The sequence below is a fragment of the Elephas maximus genome, chromosome 18 (genome assembly GCF_024166365.1).
Source record: "Elephas maximus indicus isolate mEleMax1 chromosome 18, mEleMax1 primary haplotype, whole genome shotgun sequence".
Lineage (NCBI taxonomy): Eukaryota > Metazoa > Chordata > Mammalia > Proboscidea > Elephantidae > Elephas > Elephas maximus.
The window spans coordinates 17,897,418-17,919,676 of NC_064836.1; the positions used below are offsets into that span (position 1 = coordinate 17,897,418).

The 22,259-nt window shown below is 45.4% G+C and overlaps 1 protein-coding gene across 2 annotated transcripts in view; it reads right to left on the minus strand.

Moving 5' to 3' along the window:
- Positions 1-21,600, minus strand: part of CD34 (CD34 molecule) — a 39,209-nt gene extending 17,609 nt beyond the window's left edge. Inside the window, exons 1-5 of one of the 2 annotated variants that reach the window (XM_049858025.1) lie at positions 21,431-21,599; positions 10,883-10,987; positions 9,167-9,358; positions 8,240-8,493; positions 3,670-3,750 (exon numbers count right to left, since the gene is read on the minus strand). In XM_049858025.1, coding sequence (XP_049713982.1) covers positions 3,670-3,750; positions 8,240-8,493; positions 9,167-9,358; positions 10,883-10,987; positions 21,431-21,509 — 711 coding nt within the window. In that variant the 5' untranslated portion in view covers positions 21,510-21,599. Of the gene's footprint in view, positions 1-3,669; positions 3,751-8,239; positions 8,494-9,166; positions 9,359-10,882; positions 10,988-21,430 lie in introns of both variants that reach the window. The other variant, XM_049858026.1, reaches the window with a different exon arrangement.
- Positions 21,601-22,259: the final 659 nt, after the last annotated feature.

A 22,259-nucleotide genomic window follows, 5' to 3' on the forward strand; every position in this document is an offset into this window, starting at 1 on the left:
AGAAGCACTAGGGTGGTGCAACAAGCGATGGTGGCGCAGTGGTTAAGAGCTCGGCTGCTAACCAAAAGTCAGCAGTTCAAATCCACCAGCCCCTCCTTGGAAACCCTATGGGGCAGTTCTACTGTGTCCTAGAGGGTTCCAGTGTGTCGGAATCAACTTGCTGGCAATGGGTTTGGTTTGGTTTTGGTACGGTGGTACAAGAGGAGCCCTGGTGGTTCAATGGTTAAGTGCTTGGCTGCTAACCCAATGGTCGGCGGTTCAAACCCACCAGTGGTTCAGCGGGAGAAAAGACCTGGCAATCTGCTCCCATAAAGATTTCAGCCTAAGAAACTCTGTGGGGCAGTCCTACTCTGTCACATACAGGGTCCCTGTGAGTCACAACTGACTTGATGGCACGCAACAACAACAACATGATGGTTGGCAGTACAAATCTACCCAGAGGCACCTTGAGACTGGCCTGGAGATCTGCTTCTGAAAGGTTACAGCCCTGAAAACCCTATGGAACAGTTCTACTTGACTGGACGGCAACTAACAACAACACATCACTAACAGAGTCCCTAGGTGAAGACAGTGGTTCAAGTCCACCCAGAGGCACCTCAGAATAAAGGCCTGGTGATCTACCTCTGAAAAATCAGCCACTGAAAACTCTACAGAGCACAACTCTACTCTGACACACATGGAGTTTCCATGTGTCGGCACTGACTTGTTGGCAACTGGTACACCATTAGCAGCCTTTGGAATGGATTGAATATTAGATAAGAAGGGAGTAGGACTCAAGGAAAAGGCATTCTGGGACACAATGGGGAGCTGTCAATTTTAGAAAAGAATTGTTGAGGGAGCAGAAGTTGCTTTGGGGAGTGGTGGAAGGCATTGCTGCTGGCGGCTGGGAAAGAAGGACCCTCAGGAAGGAAGAGGGAATTGATGTCAGTGACAGGGAAGGATGAGCAGCACTACGCAGGTGCTCCCGGAGCGTCATTCTGGATCCCAAACTCAGGGAGCTGCTCTCTTTCCAGGAGTCCCTGGGTGACGCAAATGGTTAAGCAGTTGACTACTAGCTGAAAGGTTGGCAGTCTGAACCCACCCAGAGGCGCCTTAGAAGACAGGCCTGGCGATCTGCTTCTGAAAGATCACAGCCTTGAAAAGTCTATGGATCAGTTCTACTCTGCACACTTGGGGCCACCATAACGTGGAGCCAACTCTATGGCAACTCACAACAAGAAGAAGCTCTCTTTCCACTTCCCTACTCACAGAAACTCCCCAGATCTCAGTGGAGTGTGCCCAGATCCTCTCAGCTGTGGCACGAAGTGGATTAGCCAGCAGTCACGCAGATGAGAAAGGGAGCCAGCTCAGGAAGAGGAGTTATCCTTGGAGTGGCAGCCAGCTTTGGTCCTTGTCTTGTATGACGGCTCCCGTTAAAGGCCAATGTACAGACATTTAGAAAGCTCTGCAATTAGTTCTAAATCCCTGGTGCAAAGAATCAACATTCTGGCACCGACCTGTGCAGTTAGCAAAGGGTGTGGTGATTTTAAAAAACAAATAAAGCTGAAAATCCGCATCAGAAACACACTGTGAATTACTTGTACGTGCATGTATATATATAAACATTCGTGTTTAAGTAAACTATTTTTGCAAACTGCATTTAATAATTCCATTATGTGAACTTACTTCTTTACAGCTGCTGTTGTTTGAAAAAGTCTTAAATGATTCCCTTACGTGTAATTTTAAAAGATTTGTCAGTCAGGGAGAACCAAGTGATAATTGTAGGCAAGATATGGGTATTCGGAGTGGACAGAATAAGTAACTTACACCCTTTACAAAATGCAGCCTTCACCCAGGCCCTTTCGAATCTATGCGTGCCCTAAGTTCCCTTAAATGGATCCCCAACTTGTAAGAAGATGTTTTCTGCAATAAATAAACACCACTCTTCCCTTCACCCCTCCCTTCCGCCAGAGCCTTGTTGCTGTCAGGAAACTGAATTAACTGAAAGCAAAGCTTGGGAGCCTGCTATTAGCATTAAAATTTAACACAGTGCTCTAAGCTCTTACCAACATAATAAGACACGAAACTGGAACAAAAAGGAAGAGAAAAACAACGTATTGTGGTAGGTAAAAAAAACAACATATTGTGGTTGATTAAAAAAACAACGTATTCTGATACACAACATGATAGCTACAGAAAAAAAAAGGACCAAAAAAGCTCCTGGAGTTAATAAACAAGTTTAAGAAAATGGCTGAACCCGAGATAAGTATACAACACTAAGTTAACTTTCTAATATATCAGCAATAATCAATTAGCATATAACTGGAAATCCACATTATAAATAGGCTTAAGAAATCCATAAAACCTATAGGGAAAAAATTTTTTTTTAATCCACGATACTGAGAGATACAAAAAAAAAAAAAAAAAAATGGAGGAATTTCAGAGCAGTTTCAATTAAAATATTTATGGCTTTTTTTTCCTTTTTTTTTGATCTTTACAAGATGTTTCTAAAAGTTTTTCTAGATGAAAAGATTAAAAAATAGTTTATATTTTTTACAGTGTATTGAGGAAAGAATAGCCTGGCTGGGTATAAAAAAACACTATAATGTAAAGGCATTATAATTTTTAAAAAATTTAAAACACTCTAAAGTATAGACAAACTGAACAAATAAAATATCCCTGAAGAATATGCCCCAGGACAATAAAAACTTAATATAAGCTAAAAGAAGCATTCCAGTCAAGAAAGAAAGTGATCATTCAATAAACAATATTAGGAAAAATGGTTATATGGAAAAGAATATAGCAAAATAAATTCTATATGGAACAAAGAGTTATATGCAAAGAGAAAAAATAAACTAATCGAAATTTTAGGTGATTAGGTATTGTGGTTTAAGCGTCTGACTGCTAAACACAAGGTTGGCAGTTCAAATCCACCAGCCGCTCCTTGGAAACCCTGTAGGGCAGTTCTACTCTGTCCTATAAGATCACTATGAGTCAGAATCAACTCCACAGCAATGGGTTTTTAGGAGTCCCTGGGTGATGCAAATGGTTAGCATGCTTGGCAGCTAATCAAAAAGTTGGAGGTTGGAATCCATCCAGAGGTGCCTTGAAAGAAAGGCCTGGCGATCTACTTCTGAAAAATCAGCCCTTGAAAACCTTATGGAGCACCCACGTGGGTCTACTCTGACACACGTGAGATCTCCATGAGTTAGAACTGACTCGTTGGCAACTGGGTTTATTTAAAGTTTATATCTGGATGGTGAGAAGGACTTTCTTAACATAAAAGCAAATTTAATCTGACAACAAAACACACTATATAGGAGGAGGAAACCCTGGTAGTGCAGTGGTTAAGAGCTACGGCTGCTAACCTAAAGGTCGGCAGTTCAAGTCCACCAAGTGCTCCTTGGAAGCTCTATAGAGCAGTTCTACTGTGTTCTATAAGGTCGCTATGAGTCAGAATAGACTTGGCAATGGGTTTGTTTTGGTTTGGTGATAAAGGAGGAAAAAATTAAAATTTAAAAGAAACCGTCTTTGCCTTCTTTGCCCACCAGGTGGGGCAAGGCCTCAGTTATTGCAGAGTCCCTTCCACGTTAAACTTCCCCCAACTCCACCAAAGTCCAGTCCAGTCCAAGCTGGCTTCAGTACTTAAGGGAATTGTGAGGGAGGAAAGAGGGTGAGGGGTTGACTTACACATCTGGAGGTCTCATTTTGCTCCAAGCAGATGCCCTGGGTCAATCTCACTTGTTTGATTTCCACGCAGTTGATTTCTCTCTGAATTAAAAAAAAAAAAATGATAAGCCAGCATGCCTTGTCCCTCATTCCACACTCCCTCATTCCATCCTTCCCCACTCTGTTCTGTTCACTTTCAGTAAGGTACTCTTTAAGAGGCTTACAAAAATCAGCTGCTGCCAAGTTGATTCTAACTCATGGTGACCCCATGTATGTCAGAGTAGAACTGTGCTCCATAGAGTTTTAACAGCTGATTTTTCAGGAGTAGATGGCCAGGCCTTTCTTCCAAAGGGCTTAGGTGGACTAACATCCAACCTTTCAGTTACCAGTTCAGTGTGTTTACAGAAAGACTTGTTATTGTTGTTTTAGGTGGTGTCAACTCGGTTCTGACTCACAGTGACCCCATGTACAAGAGAAGGAAATACTGTCCCACCCTGCGCCATCCTCACAATCATTGATATGTTTAAGCCAATTGTTGCAGCAACTGTTTCAATACATCTCACTGAGGATCTTCCTCTTTTTCTATGACCCTCTGCTTTACCAAGCGTGAGGTTCTTCTCCAGGGACTGATCCCTCCTGATAACATGTCCAAAGTATGTGAGATAAGGTCTCACCATTCTTGCCTCCAAAGAGCATTCTGGCTGTACTTCTTCCAAGACAGATTTGTTCATTTCTCTGGCAGCCCATTGGTATATTCAATATTCTTCACCAACACCATAATTCAAATGCATCAACTCTTCTTCAGTCTTCCTTATTCATCATCTAGCTTTTGCATGCAACTGAGGCGATTAAAAACACGGTTGTTTAGGTCAGGAGCACCGTAGTCTTCAAGGTGAGGTCTTGGCTTTTCAACATTTTGCAGCAGATTTGTCCAGTGCAATGCGTCCTTTGATTTCTTGACTGCTGCTTCCATGGCTGCTGATTGTGGATCCAAGTAAAATGAAATCCTTGACAACTTCAATCTTTTTCTCCGTTTATCATGCTGTTGCTCATTGGTCCAGTTACGAGGATTTTTGCTTTCTTTATGTTGAAGTGTAATCCACAGTGAAGGCTGTAGTCTTTGATCTTCATCAGTAAGTGCTTCAAGTCCTCTTCACTTTCAGCAAGCAAGGTTGTGTCATCTGAATAACACAGGTTGTTAATGAGTCTTCCTCTAATCCTGAAGACGTGTTCTTCATATAGTCCAGCCTCTCAGACTATTTGCTCAGCATACAGATTGAATAAGTGCGGTGAAAGGACACAACCCTGACGCACACCTTTCCTGATTTTAAACCACACATCATCCCCTTGTTCTGTTCAAATGACTGCCTCTTGGTCTATGTACAGGTTTTGCAGGAGCACAACTAAGTGTTCCCAAATTCTCCTTCTTATCAATGTGATCCGTAATTTGTTATGATTCACATAGTCGAATGCCTTTGCATAGTCAATATAACACAGGTAAACATCTGTCTGGTATCCTCTGCTTTCAGCCAGGCTCCATTTGACATCAGCAATGATATCCCTGGTTCCATGTCCTCTTCTGAATCCAGCTTTCATTTCCGGCAGTTTTCTGTGGATATACTGCTGCGACTGTTTTTGAACTACCTTCAGCAAAAATTTACTTGTGTGTGAAATTAATGAAAGTTTGATAATTTCTGCATTCTGTTGGATCACCCTCCTTGAGAATGGGCAGGAACATGGGTCTCTTCCAGTGGGTTGGCCGGGTAGCTGCCTTCCAAATTTCTTGGCATAGATGAACGCTTCCAGCGTTGCATCTCTTTGTTGAAACATCTCAGTTGGTATTCCACCAACTCCTGGAACTTTGCGTTCACCAATGCCTGCAGTGCAGTTTGGATTTCTTCCTCCAGTGTTGTCAGTTCTTGATCACATGCTACCTCTTGAAATGGTTAAATGTCTGACCAGTTCTTTTTGGTACAGTGACTCTGTGTATTCCTTCCACTTGCTTTTGATGCTTCTTGTGTCCTTCAATTTTTTGCCCACAGACTCCTTCAATATTGCAACTCCAGGCTTGAATTTTTTCTTCAGTTCTTTCAGTTTGAGAAATGCTGACAGTGTTCTTCCCCTTTGGTTTTCTAATTCCAGGTCTTCGCACATTTCTTTATAGTGCTTTACTTGGTCTTCTCGACCTGCCCTTTGAAATCTTCTGTTCAGCTCTTTTACGTCACCATTTCTTTCCTTCACTTTAGTTACTTGATGTTTAAGAGCAAGTTTCAGAGTCTTGTCTAACATCCATTTTGTTCTTTTCTTTCTTTCCTGTCTTTTTAGTCACCTTTTGCTGTCTTCATGTGCGATGCCCTTGATGCCATCCCACAACTCGTCTGGTCTTCAATACATCAATCTATTCTTGAGATGGTCTCTAAATTCAGGTGGGATATACTCAAGGTTGTACTTTTTGTGGATTTGTTTCAATTTTTTTTAAGCTTCAACTTGAAATTGCATATGAGCAATTGATGGTCTGTGCTGCAGTCAGCCCCTGTCCTTGTTCTGATTGATGATATTGAGCTTTTCCATCGTCTCTTTCCACAGATATAGTAGTTGATTTGATTTCTGTGTGTTCCATCCATCAAGGTCCATGTGTATAGTCATTGCTTATGTCATTGAAAAAAGGTATTTCCAATGAATAGGTCGTTGGTCTTGCAAGATTCTATCATGTGATCTCCCATGTCGGTTCTATCACCAAGGCCGTATTTTCCAACTACTGATACTTCTTCTTTGTTTTTGACTTTAACACTGCAATCACCAGTAATTATCAATGCATCTTGACTGCATGTTTGATCAATTTCAGACTGCAAAAATTGGTAAAAATCTTCAATTTCTTCATTTTTGACATTAGCGGTTGGTGCATAAATTTAAATAATAGTCATATTAACTGGTCTTCCTTGTAAGACTATGGATATTATTCTATGACTGACTGTGCAGTATTTGAGCACAGATCTTGAAATGTTCTTTTTTGACAACGAATGTGATGCCATTTCTCTTCAATTTGTCATTCCTGGCATAGTGGACCATATGATTGTCCAATTCAAAATGGCCAATACCAGTCCATTTCAGCTCACTAATGCCTAGGATATAGATCTTCAAGTTTTCCATTTCATTTTTGACAACTTCCAATTTTCCTAGATTCATACTTTGTACATTGTACTTTCCAGTTATTATGTTTACAGCTGTTTCTTCTCATTTTGAGTTGTGCCACATCAACAAATGAAGGTCCCGAAAGCTTTACTTCATTTACATCATTAAGGTTTACTCTTTTGTGAGGAGGCAGCTCTTCCCTAGTCATATTTTGAGTGGCTTCCAACATGAGGGGCTTATATTTCTGAACTATATCAGACAAGAGTCTGCCGCTATCCGTAAAGTTTTCTCTGATCAATTTTTTCAGAAGTAGATCACCAGGTCCTTCTTCCCAATCTCTCTTACTCCGGAAGCTCTGCTAAAACCTGTCCACCATAGGTGACCCTGCAGGTATTTGAAATACTGGTGGCATAGCTACCAGCACCACAGCAACACACAAGCCACCACAGTATGACAAACTGACGGATAAGTGGTGGCACAAATATTTAGAGAAAAGGAAATTTAAAAACTGTCAGGGAACTAGAGATGTTTAAGAGTTACACTGCTTTCCTTCTTCTTGTCTGTATATCATCAGATAATCAAAACTTTTGTTACTAGCCTGGGTCTGCAGGCAAGTAACTTTTTGCAATCTCTTTAAATATTGGCTTGGAAGGTGCAGCAATGGGGGGTGGGATCTCTTCCTCTTCGGGATGTCTTCTCTCTTGCCAGTCACAGAGCTGCAGTCCGGCCATTCAGGCACACAGACACAATGGGGTGGTCTGGTAGATGCCTGGTGACATCCATTTTCCTCCTGGCCTCCAGGACTCTCCAGATTCCTATTCTGGCTCCCTTTAAAACAGAAACCAGGCAAGCCGCCCACACCTGCCTCCACGCTCCACCCTCTCATATTTTCTGCTTCTTATGCTGAATGTTGTTGACAGCCACAGGCCCCTAGTCTGTGACGTGCAGGCTGAGCTCACCACCCATGGTCTGCCCAGTCCTACCATTGCCACAAACGTCCTCACTGCCTCCCTCTGCTTGGCACAACTGCCAAACATGGGGGGAATCTTATGTGTCCTAAACATTTCGGGCAAAGCAGGTCCATTAAGTCGGGGGCAGTCTCCAATTATTCCCAGTGGTGAATGGTGCCCTGTTCAAAGCCCAGACCAAGAGATATAACCACAGAAAGAACTATAGAACCACAGAGGACTGGATGGATCTCCAAGTAGCCAAAGACCCCCTTTTCTCTCTCCTCCCGAGAAATGCAATACCCATAGCACAAACCAGCCTTGTTCCCTGACTCCGGCTCTTTTCTTTCCTTTCCGCTCCCTTCAGCCACATTTAAATTGCCTATTTTACATGCTGATTTTCCCGTGACCCAAATTCCATTGGGTGGGATAAGGAGAGGTTGGGAAGAAGAGAGAACCTGCATACATACAAGTGAGGGAGCAATCTACCATTTCTGGCCCCATTCACCCACCTTAACGATAACTTGACTGGAAGGAGATGATGTATAGGATTTAGTGTGAGATGTCATAGGGCTGGTGCTATTGGATGGGCCGTCTGAAACATTTCCAGAAAACATGCTGGGCTCCAAGGTGTTCTTTGAAGTCAAAAAGTTGGTTGGGGTGGTGGATACTGCGAAGGTTAGAGTGGTCTGTGACTGGACAGAAGTGTTCATGGTTCCAGGAATTGAGGTGATCCCAGAGGTGGATGTGTAGTTGACTGTAGACACTGGAATAGACCAAAACACAAATGTGTGCAGATGCACACATGCACATCTCAGAGCACATACTTGGATTAAGACTTTACAGGTAATAGTTGAGGTATGGCCTTCAACCCGGAACAGGAAATTTGGTGACTTAACAGCTACTTCATGTCCTAACCATGGCCAAACTCATTTCAAACCAAGTGTAGGGAACATAGTTATAATCTAAAATGTATCAGAGGTGCCCTCAGGATGCTGAAACTCAACTGGATGCTGGCCCACCCTGGAGAAACCAAAGATCCCCAATTTGAGCATGTACCTATCTTCCTTCACTCACAGGAGATCAGAGATCTCTATGGAGTATTCATCTGGATCTTATTTTACCACCAAGCTGAACTCAGCATGGGAGCCAAGGTACAAGGAGCACTACTGATCAGCTGCCAAGGCTTACTTTTTCTTCTTTTGGACTTAGAGTTGGACCTGAGAAAGCTGTGACTGTAGGAAGAATTACCTAAAAGTTTCTTCAAGGTACCCTAAGTAAGTATGGTGCCCAAATCATTAAAACAAATGGCTAGTATGATTCCATTTGTGTGAGTGGGGTGAGAAGGGAGAGAGAGTGTTCTGAAAACATCCTAAACGCCTTACCCAGGCACTAGGGGCTTCTCCCTGGGGTGTGAGATGAACACCCTTTATCTTTACCTGAGGAGGAAAGATGGGCTTCCGAGGTTCCGCTGCTGTTCTGAGAGCAGTTGCTGGGGCTGGTACTTCCAAGAGTACTTGGTACTATGGCTTCCTGGCCAGTTGCATTTTTAGGAACAAATGAAGAGTTTTCTGTGCTAGACAGCGCTGTGGTAACAGTAGTCATGTTGCTGGCATCTGTGAATCCAGAGGCTATAGGGAAACAAGGAAGAGAAAATCAGACCTAAATGGTCCTGGAGCTTCACGACATCATCTGATTCATTTTCTCGACTTCAGGTAGAATCAGTCCATCTGGACATTTCCTGCTGCCCCTGGTGGTGGAGCAGCATCCTCCTGACAGGGAATTAATTTCCTATTATAAGATTTTTTTCCTAAGGAAGGAAAACTCTGTATGCACACAGATGTCTATTACAGTATTATTTATAGGAAGGAACAGTTGGAAGCAACTAAATGAATTATAGTAGGATAAATGGTATACACACTTAATAGACTATCACTTAATATCACTGCAAATAAAAATTTATGAGAACTAAAGTAACATGGGAATATGGGCCAATGTTCACAGTACGTTAAGTAAAACATTAAAATAAAAAATTACACCTGAATATATAAATATATATTACAAAGATCTAAACCATAACCGAGAGTATGTCACTACTCCCTGTTTAATGAATCCTTCTCTGTCACTCTCCAACCAATAAATTAACTTTTCAAATCACTGGATTCCAACCATCTCTATGCAACCAAAACCAAAAACCAAACCCACTGTGTCGAGTTGATTCCGACTCATAGCGACCCTACAGGACAGAGTAGAACTGCCCCGTAGAGTTTCCAAGGAGCGCCTGGCGGATTCGAACTGCCGAACTTTTCCGTTAGCAGCCATAACATTTAACCACTATGCCACCAGGGTTTCCAATCTCTATGGAATCCCCTTAAAAATAGTCTATCCTTCACAGAATTCCCATTCTCAAACTCCCCTCATCCTTTCTATCGCAGCCGTCAAAACTATCCTTGCCTTTTATCGAAGAATTCAGATGGAGCCAGCAATCCCAATAGTTCTTTTGGAAGCACTGCCTTAGGAATTTGGAGCCCTGGTGGCGCAGTGGTTAAGAGCTCAACTGCGAACCAGAGGTTGGCAATTTGAATCCACCAGCCACTCCTTGAAAACCCTATGAGGCAGTTCTACTCTGTCCTAAAGGGTTGCTGTGAGTTGGAATCAACTCAGTGACAACTTTTTTGTTGTTGTTGTTGCCTTAGGAATTTAGCTGATAGACTAGAGAACAGTAAGGCCTAGTGTCTCACAATATGTAGTGGGAGAATCTAGAGATTAATTCTGGCTCTGCCAATAACCGTGCAATTTAACGTGTATGTGCGTGTCTCAGTTCACTTATCACCCGAGTGGGGTCTTTCCTATCTATCTCACATGGACGTTAGGAGAATCAATGAGATAACTCTGAATTACTACAGTATAATATTCCTGAATCTAGTCATTCTCTACAGATTTTCCTGGACATCCTTGCCCTTCTCATCCATACTTCCTGGAGCTGCTCAGCAGTACTATCCTTAGAAGCAGGCAGGAGAAGCCCCCTGCTTGGACTCTACACTTTAGAAGGCCCACACTCCATCCCTCCTCCCTGCCTTGCCCTCCCCCAAACCATGAGGAGCCTATGGAACCAAGAGCCCTAGAATTTCCTGCCCAAATGGCTCTTTACTCACTTTCAGGGGATGTGTGGGCCTTTCTCCCGAGTTCATTCTTCTGAGGGAGAGTTGCAGCACCAGGAGGTATACCCCCCGGCCCAACGGTGGCCAAGGAGAGGCTACCTGCAGGAAGGATGGTTACAGCTTAAGCATGCGGGTGAGTATCCCATTCAGGAATGCAAGAACTCCCAGAGTGTGGGCAGGAATTCAAGATCCCCCACAATAATGGGTAGGAAGGGTGGTGGGCTAGGGCCAGGGGTCAGCTCTTCCTGCTCAGTCACATTGTGGCACTGAATTCCAAGAATGTGAGAATTCCAAATTTGGTCTTCCCTCTGGCCATAAAGATATGTATGTCAAGGTAAGAGGATAGAAGTTATTTTATGTACCAGTTAGTTGCCTTGATTTTGAACTCTGAGGGTCTCCATTTGTACTCCTGCCTTGGGCCCTGCAAAGGCTAGGGGTGGACCCGGTATCCAGAGCTTGCACCCTGCAGTCCCATCCTCAAGGTAAGGCTCCTGAGAGTCCAGGCCACTTTAAAGCTTGTCTCTAAATTTTGCTGACTGAGATCTAGGTCTGTATTTTTCAGAGATTTCTAGGTAAATAACAATGTAGAATGACACCTCTTGATTCCCACAGCATTGAGAGGGAAATTAGACTTCTAGTTTCAAGGCAACTGACCTAGGTAGGGCCAAGAATGTTCCCTCTACAGGTGACAAGATCTCACTGTTCCACATTTGCCTCCCTCCCCAGCCTGCAGCAAGTAGGCTGATAACAATGCCGAGAACAATAGTCATGTATTAACATTACGTGTCAGGGAAGCAGGGGGAAGAAGTGATACTACCATGTATTTTTGAGATGAATAACCAGTATGACCAAGGTGTTGGCCAAGAGGGAAACCATAGCTCATGTGGGGCAAGTAGCAATGAGGCCATTGAGGTATAGCTGATTCTTTTTTTTTTTTAAATTTATTTTGCTTTTGTTGTTGTTGAGGCTATACACAGCAAAATATACTCCAATTCAACCATTTCTACATGTACAATTCAGTGACATTACTACATTCTTTGAGTTGTACTATCATTCTCACCCTCCTTTTCTGAGTTGTTCTTTCTCCATTAACATAAATTCACTGCCCTCTAAGCTTCCTATCTAATCTTTCAAGTTGCTGTTGTCAATTACATCCCATATAGGTAGATCCTAAGAGAGCATAATGCTTAAGGCAGACATTCTTTAGTAGGTAAGTGAGGTGCAGCTAATTCTTGAGTGGATTTAGCAAGAGGGTCAGGCTGGGTGTAGGCTACCATGGATCTGGATTCTTTCTCTATGCCTCAGGAGAGAAAAGGACGGGCCCCTGTCTGGCTCAGGTGGGAGATGGTTTATCAAAATAAAAAGATGGACAACAGGTCCAGGCTTTTTCCTTCCTTAAATAGGGCCCTCTCACCAATCTCACCCCAAGATATGAATTCATTGTGGGAAGCCAGTGGTGACAACTTTTCAGAAACTGAGTTAAAGGAACATCCTCTCAAGGCACTGATCAGAGGCACCCTCCCTTGACACCCCTCTTCCTACTCCCCCACTCCCAGTCACAACACAACAGTTCTTGGGAGTCCCAGCCCAGACCAGTCCTTTTCTCTCTTCAAAGGAAGCTGTGCCTGGCTGAGGTGATGTCATGCTTTTGCACCCCCTCCCCCAAGGGGCCTCCTTCACCCAGACAAACATGTTTGAACTTTTCCAGATGTGAAGAGACCTGCCGCTGGTTCTAAGGACAGAGACAACTGTTCCAGAACAGTGAAGCAAACTCTGGACCCAGGCCAGCCACTGACCACTAGGGTTGGACTCCCAGCTGCAGGTGCCTCTTCCCACCCACCAGTCAGCAAGTTCTGGGGAACAGGTAGCAGGATCCATCTGCAAACAAGAATGAGACCTCAACCTAACATTCACATCCCTGAACCCAGGGTAGCAGGAGCTTCTGAGACCCTGGAGAAACAGGACAAGGGGTGGAGGGGGAGGTGGAAAGGCAGGGCCAGATGACCTGGTGTAGGGCAAGGAGACATCTCGGCCAGCAGCCCAGGAGTCGATCCTGATGTAGATGCTCCAGTGTAAGGACTCTCTGGAGTGAGTCTCCTGGTTTCACTGTGTCTGGGGCTCCCTGGGTGGCGTGAAAGGTTAAATGCTTGGCAACCAACTAAAAGGTTAGTGGTTCAAATCCACCCAGAGGCATCTTGGAAAAAAGGACAGGCAACCTACTTCTGAAAGATTACAACCACTGAAAACCCTGTGGAGCACAGTTCTGCTCTGAAACGCATGGGGTTGCCATGAGAATATAGTCGACTAGAAAAGGCAACTGGTTAATTTTGTTGTTGTTGTTGGGGCTCCTTTGTGGGGGCCCCAAGGAGAAACTGGGTCTTGGAGAAATGATGTTTATAAGAGCCAAGACTGCCAACAGATTTCTTCCTTTCCTTTTTTTTTTTTTTTTAGCAGATTTCTTTCTATCCTATCTTCCCACACACACCCATGGCATTAAGTCATCAGACACTGACCTTTCCTATCTGGGCTTTCTGATTCCCAGCTCTGTAGGGGAGTAAAAGCAATCTACCAGTCAGTGAGAGCTTGTCAGTTTCTAAGAGACAACTGACTCCGTTCCATTCTAGACAGGAGGAACAGGCCTTACCCCCAATTCTACGAGCATGGTAGTTCAGTGTAAAATTGAATTAAAGACTATCTTCTGATGTTACTTATCATTCCATCCTTTTTAATCGCATCTCCCTAGGTATCCTATTTGATTGCAACACACTTGTCTAGAACTTAGAGAAAACGGAGGGGGCAAATATCAAGAAGTTAGCAAAATGAGGATTCTAAGAAGCCAAATAGAAGTCACAAAATTCATCTAGTAAAAATCACGCATTTAACTTAAAAATTGGTTGACACAGAGTCGATTTTGACTCATGACGATCCTGTGTGTCAGAGTACAACCTGTGTGCTCATACGGTTTTCAATGTCTAATTTCAGAAATAGATTGCCAGGGCTTTCTTCTGAGACATCTCTGAATGGACTCGATCCTCCAACCTTTTGATTATGGAGTTAACCATTTGCATCACCCAGGGACCCCACATTTAACTTATAGGACTTATCCAGAGGCAGTTACTCTTGTTTTATACAAAATTCTAACAAGCCTGGTTATCTGACATCCTAGCTAAAACTGCTAAAATTAGGAAGAAGATAGGACTATCAGAGGCAAACAATAAGGAGAAACAACAGCTGAAAACTAAGAAACAGAAACAAATGAAAGGCAGACGCAAGTATCACAGTGCACATTAGTCTTGAACTGTTTATGGTAGGAGTAACGTGTACCTTAAGAAGTATTAAGGATGTCACTGAGCTGCACCATAGCCAAATTATTTTCATGATACATCTGAGTCATGAAGGTTAAATTCTTTCTGTTTGTATGTTGAGGAGGCAAATGAGTATATGATACATTTTTAAAACATTTCTATCTGCAGTTGATAAACTAAAGCGTTTTTTCTTTGGTCTTTAAAAGGAGGTTACAAATCCCCAGGGACCCAGAAAGTTCTACTGGCTGACTGGCTAAATTCCCCTATTTTAAGAGACTGAGGTTTCCTATACTTGGTATCGCTTCTCCTAGACCCAAACCCCCTTCGTTTTAGTTTTTCTGGGTGCTGTTTTGTTTCCCGATCCCAGCTCTTATATAGCCAGTCCCCTGTAGCCCATTCACTTCTAGAACTTGGCCCAAGAGGAGCTCCTTGGAGGAATTTCTGGCTATCTTAGCCCAGGGTTACCACACTAGGAAGAAGAAGCACTCTGGCCGCTTGCAGAAGCTAACCTCTGGGAGACCACAGGCTATTTATGGGGAGGCAGTTTGGCCTGTTGTGATCCATAGGACATCATGTTTGATAAAGTAGAGGGTCAATGAAAATGAGTGAAACCCTCACTGAGGTGGACTAATACAATGGCCACAACAGTAGGCTTAAACGTAGCAACGATCATGAAGATGGTGCAGGACTGGGCAGTGTTGTGTTCCGTTATACATCAGGTCAGTGAGTTGGAGCTGGATCCAGGGCAACCAACAACAGTCCGGCCTAGAGACAAAGTGCTCAGCTCTGCAAACAGACACGCTGCTCTGGCACTTCTCTGTCAAGGCTGGGTGGTCTTGAGAAGTTACGAAACTCTCTAGGCTTCACCTGTGAAATGGGCACAAAAAGAGTCCCTACTCCTAGTGGTTTTGAGATAAGGGGTGTAAAACAGTTAGCCCATCTAGTAAATGTTCCAGAAACGGAGGCTATCTTTACTGCACACCCCCTTCCTTCTGCTTTTCGGAGCATTTGAGAAGCTTATCTCCATCGCTCACCTGGCACCACATCATACATGCTGTTCCCTGATATTGGCCTTGTCGCCTCAGTCAGATTATAAATTCCTTGAGTGCTGGCACCATCTCTTATGCTCCTTTGTTTTACTCCTGGTGCTTAGCACAGACCTCTGAGTTCAGAATAAGCACTTGGACTGAATGGCAACTGTACTGGGTGTGTTCACACCGACCATCTTTGGATACAGTGGTCTCCTTCTGATGCTGTATTTTCAGAACGGATTTATCAAATTAGGAGTATCCATGGGAGGATTATCAGAATTAAGAAAGTTCTAGAAACAAAATATATGGTCAAGGGCGTAACAGTAATTCATCTAGAACAGGTTGGTTAAACTACAGCCAGTAGACCAAATCCAACCCGTGGCCTGTTTTTTGTATGCCTAGTGAGCTAAGCAGTCCCTGGGTGGCACATATGGTTAAGTGATCAACTATTAACTGAAAGGTCGATGATTTGAACCCGCCCAGAGGTACCTCAGAAGAAAGCCCTGGCAATCTGCTTCCAAAAGATCACAACCATTGAAAACACTATGGAGCGCAGTTCTAGCCTGTATGCATGGGCTCGTCATGAGTCAGAACTGACTCAACAGCAGCTGGTCTGATTGTTTTGGTTAGTGAGCTAAGAATGATGTTTAAGTTTTTTTAAAGTGTTATAAAATAAAACAAAGTAGAACACGCATCAGAGATCACATATGGCCCCCAAAGCCTAAAATATTGACTATCTGGCCCTTTACAGAAAAAGTCTGCCAGTCCCTGACCTGGAAAAGAGGAAACGGGGAGGGAGAATAAGTAACTTTCTTCAGAGTTCATTTCACTTATTTATTCACTGTTATTTTTCTTAAGTACCAATGACGTGCAAAGCATTGTGCTCAGCACTGTGAGGAGGATAAAACCAGCAATGGTTCCTTCCCTCTGTTGGGTGTCAGTGTCATTATAATATAAATAAATCCCTGCCCTCCAAGAGCTTGTAATTTAGTGGGGCACACCAGAAAGGTCTTTAAGGATTATCGTGAAGAAGGACCAGATTAGTCCTGTGATAGTCCAAAGCACAGAATTGGAACTAATGATTAGTAAGTTACAAGAGAGGCTAATTTCACAGTAATGGGGACAGTGGTGGTTCAGTGGTTGAAGTCTCGCCTTCCATGGGGATGACCTGGGTTCCATTCCTGGCCAATGGACCTCATGCACAGCCAACACCTGTCTGTAGAGATTGTACGTTGGTATGATGCTGAACAGGCTTCAGCAGAGCTTCCAGTCTAAGATGGACTAGGAAGAAAGGCCTGGTGATTTACTTCTGAAAAGTCAGCAACGGAAACCCTATGAATCACAACAGTCCAGTCTGCAACCGACAGGGACAGAGCAGGACCATGTAGCATCTGTCCTGTTGTGCATAGGGTCTCCATGAGTCAGGGGTTGACTTCATGGCAGTTACCAACAACAGCAAATTTCACTGCAATACAAACAGGGAAAAAAAAAAAAAAACTAAAATAAAGGAGAGTTCTTTTAAAAATGGAATAAGCTACGCTGGGAGGCATTCAGGAAACACCATCTTTAAGGGTCCCTTTCAATCCTCCTGGTGGTGCAGTGGTTAAGTGTTCGGCTGCTAACAAGAAGGTCAGCAGTTGGAATCCACCAGCCACTTCTTGGAAACCTTAGAGGCAGTTTTACTCTGTACTATAGGGTTTTTTTTTTTTATAGGGTTGCTATGAGTTGGAATCAACTCGATGGCAACAGGTTTGTTTGTTTTTTGGTTTCCAACCCTCAGGTTTACCATGAACTTGCACCATCTTGGACGATAACAAAAAACTGGGCGGGTGCCTTCCTAAATTTCGGAGGCTAAACTGAGATGTGAGTGTAAACTCAGTCTCTGTGGCCAGAGTATTCTCAGCTTACTGAGGCTTCTCGTAATATTCCCACTCATTGTGGAACCCCAATGTCCTGAGGATTCTCTGAGGTCCCGCGTTTCTCCCAGTCACCTCTGTCACTTCCCTGATTCTGTGCCTCCTGTCCTTCAACCGCGGCGTTCTCTTTCTGCACTGCTTCACCGTAAGCAGCCAGGTGCCTATTCCTTCACACCCTCAGAGCACCACTAACACCAGGCTAGTGTGTATGGCTGATTTTTACTGAAGGTTTGACATGACGGTAAGATTCTACGACACAGCCCAGAAGAGACGATGGCATAACCTTGAAATAGTAGATATTCCCCCAAACCTAAACCTATTGCTGTCGAGTCGATTCCGCCTCATAGCGACCCTATAGCTCCGAGAAGAACTGCCCCATAGGGTTTCCAAGGCTGTAATTTTTACAGGAGCATACTGCCACATTTTTCTCCCACGGAGTGGTTGGTGGGTTTGAAACACCGACCTTTCCAGTAGCCGAGCATTTTACCATTGTGCCACTAGGGCTAAAAATCCATGCTCTCCTAACAGAAGGAATATCACATTGGCCAGGTCTTTCCTACCCTCCACCCATCACTGCTCCTTTCTTGCTCCAGGCACTTCTCCTCCCTTCTCTGTTCTCTTTCTGGGCTTGAAGTCCTTCAGTCTTTTGTTTCTTGGACGCCTCTAAACAAAACCTCCACTTTATCATGTTCTGCAGTTCAGCCATTGCACATTGGAGTTTGCCCACTAGGCTTTCTCAACCCATTAGGCACTAAGGCATTTTCTTAGACACCGGAATCATCCGTCTAGAAATGCCAGTGCCCTAGAAGGTATCAGCTATGTAGGGGTGTGTGTGTGTGCGTGTGTGTGTGTGTGTGTGTGTTCCAAATCAGGAAGCAGCAGACTTCCCACTTAAGCCCAAATGCCTTTTCCTTGGCATTTGAAGGGAAGTGAGTCATCCCCTGGTGGGCTTCAGCATTTTCTTAGACAATGGAACATGAATCTAGAAATGCCACTATCCCAGAAGGTATCCGTTGTGTGCGTATATGTGCGTGCTCCAAATCAGGAAGGAGCAGACTTCCCAGTTAAGCCAAATGCTTTTTCCTTTGCACTTGAAGGGAAGTGACTCATCACTCGGTGGGCTTCAGCGTGCAGCCACTGGGAAGCATACCTTTGTATGTATCCCTGTTGGTTTGTGTGGCCACCCTCCCAAGATGCCTGCATCTTTCTCTTCAGCACAAAGCTGGGGACTAACAATTGTAGATACTGTGTTTTCATTTCTCAGCTGAGGAGGGAAGAGAATGTTCTCATTAGAGAAATCAAAGCCCAGAAAAATAGGAAATTCTGCCCTGGCGACTTTGAGAGTTTTCTTTTGGAGGGTGGTTTTTCTGTTCTTTTCCCCCACCTTCATATTTTTAGTTCTGCACTCTCCAAGCCATTTAGTGAGATCAACCAAAGTCAATGAGAGAGAGAGGCCCAAGTACCCTGAGGGTGGAGCTGGGTAACGGTCCAACCCTGAAAGGCAGCCCAGGCCCTCCAGGCAAGGAGATGGTAAGAAGTGGAATTTGTTCCTCCTTTCACTTGTTTTTGTAGGACTCTGCCTGGTTTATCTGCTGCAGTTGGGCACTTCTTGCCCTGAACTTTTGGAGACAAAGACTCAGAGAAGGAAGCAGAGGGGGACAGTGAATGACCGGGGGCCCAGGAGGGGGAGCCAGAGGGATAAGGAAAAGAGGCCCTGGGCCCCCCGTGCATTCTTCAGCCTGGCGGGACTGCTGCTGAAGAAATGCATTTGCATAGGTTGTGCCAGCTGGGTTGGCCCTAGGAGGGGGAAGCGCTGGGGACCACTGAATTAGTCAGAGGTCCCACAGGCTGCTGTTTCTTGGTCGCCATGTGGCAGAGATTCAAGGGTGGAGTCCTCTCCCCTCTGGAAAATATCTGATAAAATTCTTTTCCCTTTTCTTTTTCCCCCCTCTTACATGTAGCCCCAGACAGGATATGGGTGTGGGGTCAGCAGGCACGGATGACCCAAAGGAAGAAGAGGAATGTGAAGGGGTGGGGCCAGGGGGAGGGGGGTGTTACTAGGGAGAAGGGAAGGACAGGCAGCTGAGGGCTTGGAAGAAGAGGTACCCTGAGCATGACAAACGACGGGGTTTCCTAGTTACGTGGAAGCCTTCCACCATGGCTGGTAGTGTGGCAGGGCGGCCTGGTGGACCCTCAGCCCCCACCTCAAGCCTGACTCTGGTCTGGGATCCACCCCACCCCTGACAAAGAGACCCCACTTTTGGTTGGCTGGTGCGCCCACACCCATGCCAACTTCTGCCAGGGACAGAAAAAAGACCTTCCCAGAAGAAAGCTCTTTGTGGGGGTGAGTGATGTGAGGAACACAGACCCACTGCTGCCCTAAATTTCACAATAATGATGGCACAGACTTTCTGAAATGTCCCTTTGTTAGTACTTCAAGGTACACTCACTTATTTCATTTATCCCACAATGCGTTCCAGGACAGAAAATGACTCTTGTATTAAAAAGCTCTCGGGGCACAAAGCTTTGAAATGGCTTCACTAGTCTGGCTATGTTGGGAATGGGAGCCCACGTCCCACTCCTCAGACTCCAAGCCTAGATGCCGAAGTCCTCTGCCTTTCTACCTGAGGTTCTGCAGAGACAGGGCTGCCGCCATCACCCCCACATCTGCAGACCCAGGCGAGGGGGACACTGCTCAGCTGAGGAAATAAAAGGGTGGGCCTCGCTTGGCCTAGGACCAGATCATCATTAGCTGTGTCACCAAAGGAGAGGGGAGCATCCAATGGGGATCTGAGCCACAGGCCAGCTCAGCCGTGTTACGAGGGTGCAGTTTAGCACTCAGGAAAATCCCCATTCTAGGGCCTCGACACCTCAGCCACAGCTTTTCTTTTGCTAGGTCTGAAGCTCCCAAACGGGTCCACCCGGAGCCTCCTTCAGAGCTTTCTGCAGCCCAGAGCCAGCTCTGTCCCACAGGGTGGGCCCAAAGGAGGGTCAGCAGTGCAAATTGAGAGCAAGAGGCCTAGTGGGCTGGTCCTGGGTCACTCTGTAGGATGGAGGGGATTGGGAACTTTAAAGGATTGGAAGCAAAATCTTCAGCAAAAGAGAGAGTACCTTAGAGTCTTTAAAACCCTCCAAGTCTATATGATGGGAACCCTAGTGGCACATTGGTTAAGTGCTTGGCTGCTAATCAAAGGTCTGTGGTTTGCACCACCAGCCACTCTATGGGAGGAAAGAGCTGTCCATCTGCTCCTGTAAAGATTTCAGCCTAGGAAACCCTACCGGAGGTTCTACTCTGTCCTACAGATTGCTGGCTATGAGTTGGAATCCACCTCACAGCACCTAACAACCAGTCCATGTGATAAGATGGAAAATATTATTCCCAAATGAAAGTAATTAACAAATATTTTATTGAGCACCTATTATTTTTTTATCAAGAGAGTGAGTGGAGGAGTGTCCTGACCTGTTCATTAGAACTTGGAGGGGGGAGGGAAAGAAAACCCCCAAGTGTAACAAGTTTGAGTTTGGGGTGAGGGGTGTAAGTGGGAGCTGACCGGAGGGAGGCAGGGCCCAGAACCCCATCTACCATCACCTTCTCTCAGTGGGGATCGGTGTGGGTTCTAAAGAGCGAGTTGTAACTATTTAGCTCTCTGATATTAAATGCAGGGATCTTTCATCACCTAACTCAGCTTTCCTCTCAGCTTGCCACCCACTCATCAGACGCGGGGGCCTCGCCCTTGGTTGCCTTGGCTCCCATTCCTTAATGCCCAATTCTGCCTCCACCTGTCCTGGGGGGCTGTGGGCGCCTGGGCTCCTTCCCCACCGCCCGCCAGGGCCGCTGCTTGGCGAATCAACCACCAGCAAGAAAACTTTACTGCTTCTCTCCTCCCTCCTCTGGTGCTGGCTCAAGCTCTGCGCTCTGCACCTTTAGCAAGGCGAGGAGACAGAGGCATCTCCAAAGCGCTTGTTTTGCAGCCAATTCGAATGCGTGTATCCTCAGATCCTGGGAAGTCTAGGGCGCGCAGGTCGGCTTACACCTTCAGTGATTCCCACGCACGGCGTGGTCGGCTTCCCTTCCCACCCCCACCAATTCCCAGGTGAGAGGCTGGCAGAATTCACTTCAAACGGCCCTCCTCCCACTACAGCCTGGAGCATCTGTGCGCGGCAGTGCGTGGATTGGGGCGGGGGTCCCTTTCCCTCGGCCGGCTCTGGACGCTGGGCTGGGGGTGGGGGGAGCCTGAACCTGCCCCGCCGCGGATGTCTGGCTGGCCGCAGCACGCGGTCGATACTCACGGAGCAAACCCAGCAAGCAGAGCGCCGTCCAGCCCCACGGCAGCCCGGGCCCCGCGCGCGCGCCCCTGTGGACCTGCATCCTTCCCGCGCCGCTCTCTAAGCAGAAGCACCGAGTCGAAGCCACAGCTGGGCCAGGCCGGGACGCGCTCCTCCGCCCCCTCCGCCCGGGAGGCGGGTGGGAGATTCTTGCTTTTTTCCCCTCCCCTCCCTCCTTAGTCTTGGCAAGGCCGGCCCCTCTCCTTGGCTGCCACCAATGTGAGCTGCTCGGCTTAGACCCGAGGCGAAGGACTTTAGGAGCGAGACTGGGATTGCTGCCGTCGAGTCCAAAAAACGTGGAGGTTTGCTAGGACCCCGACGCCTTGTTCAGCTTTATATGGAGGCCCCAATCTTACCCCTTCAAGCTGCTAGGGTCCGACTTCCACTTAACTTTTAACCTCTTCGTGTCAGCTTTTGCCAGTGGCCAGGGCTGGGGCACGTTTCCTCTGATTTTTTTTTTCCCTTTCTTTCCCCGCTCCCCCACTTTGTTTTTAAATCTGAAACCGACAGCAATTTTGTAGAAGGAACTTACTTTGAGTACCTGAGTGTACACGCTGAGCATTTCGCTAGTCAGGTAAAAACCACTCGTCCAGTCTGACACATTTTATGCTAGCTGTACCAGATACTGAGCTGCGTGTTAATGAAGTGTGCAAAGTGAACAAGACACACAAACGACTGTAATTATTCATTTCAGCCCTCCAAACCATCATTCTAGGCTCGTTTTTTTTTTTTTTTTTTTTTCCTGCAGGATCTATCTGTATTAGTCTCAAGGGGGTTTTCCTTTGGTCATCCA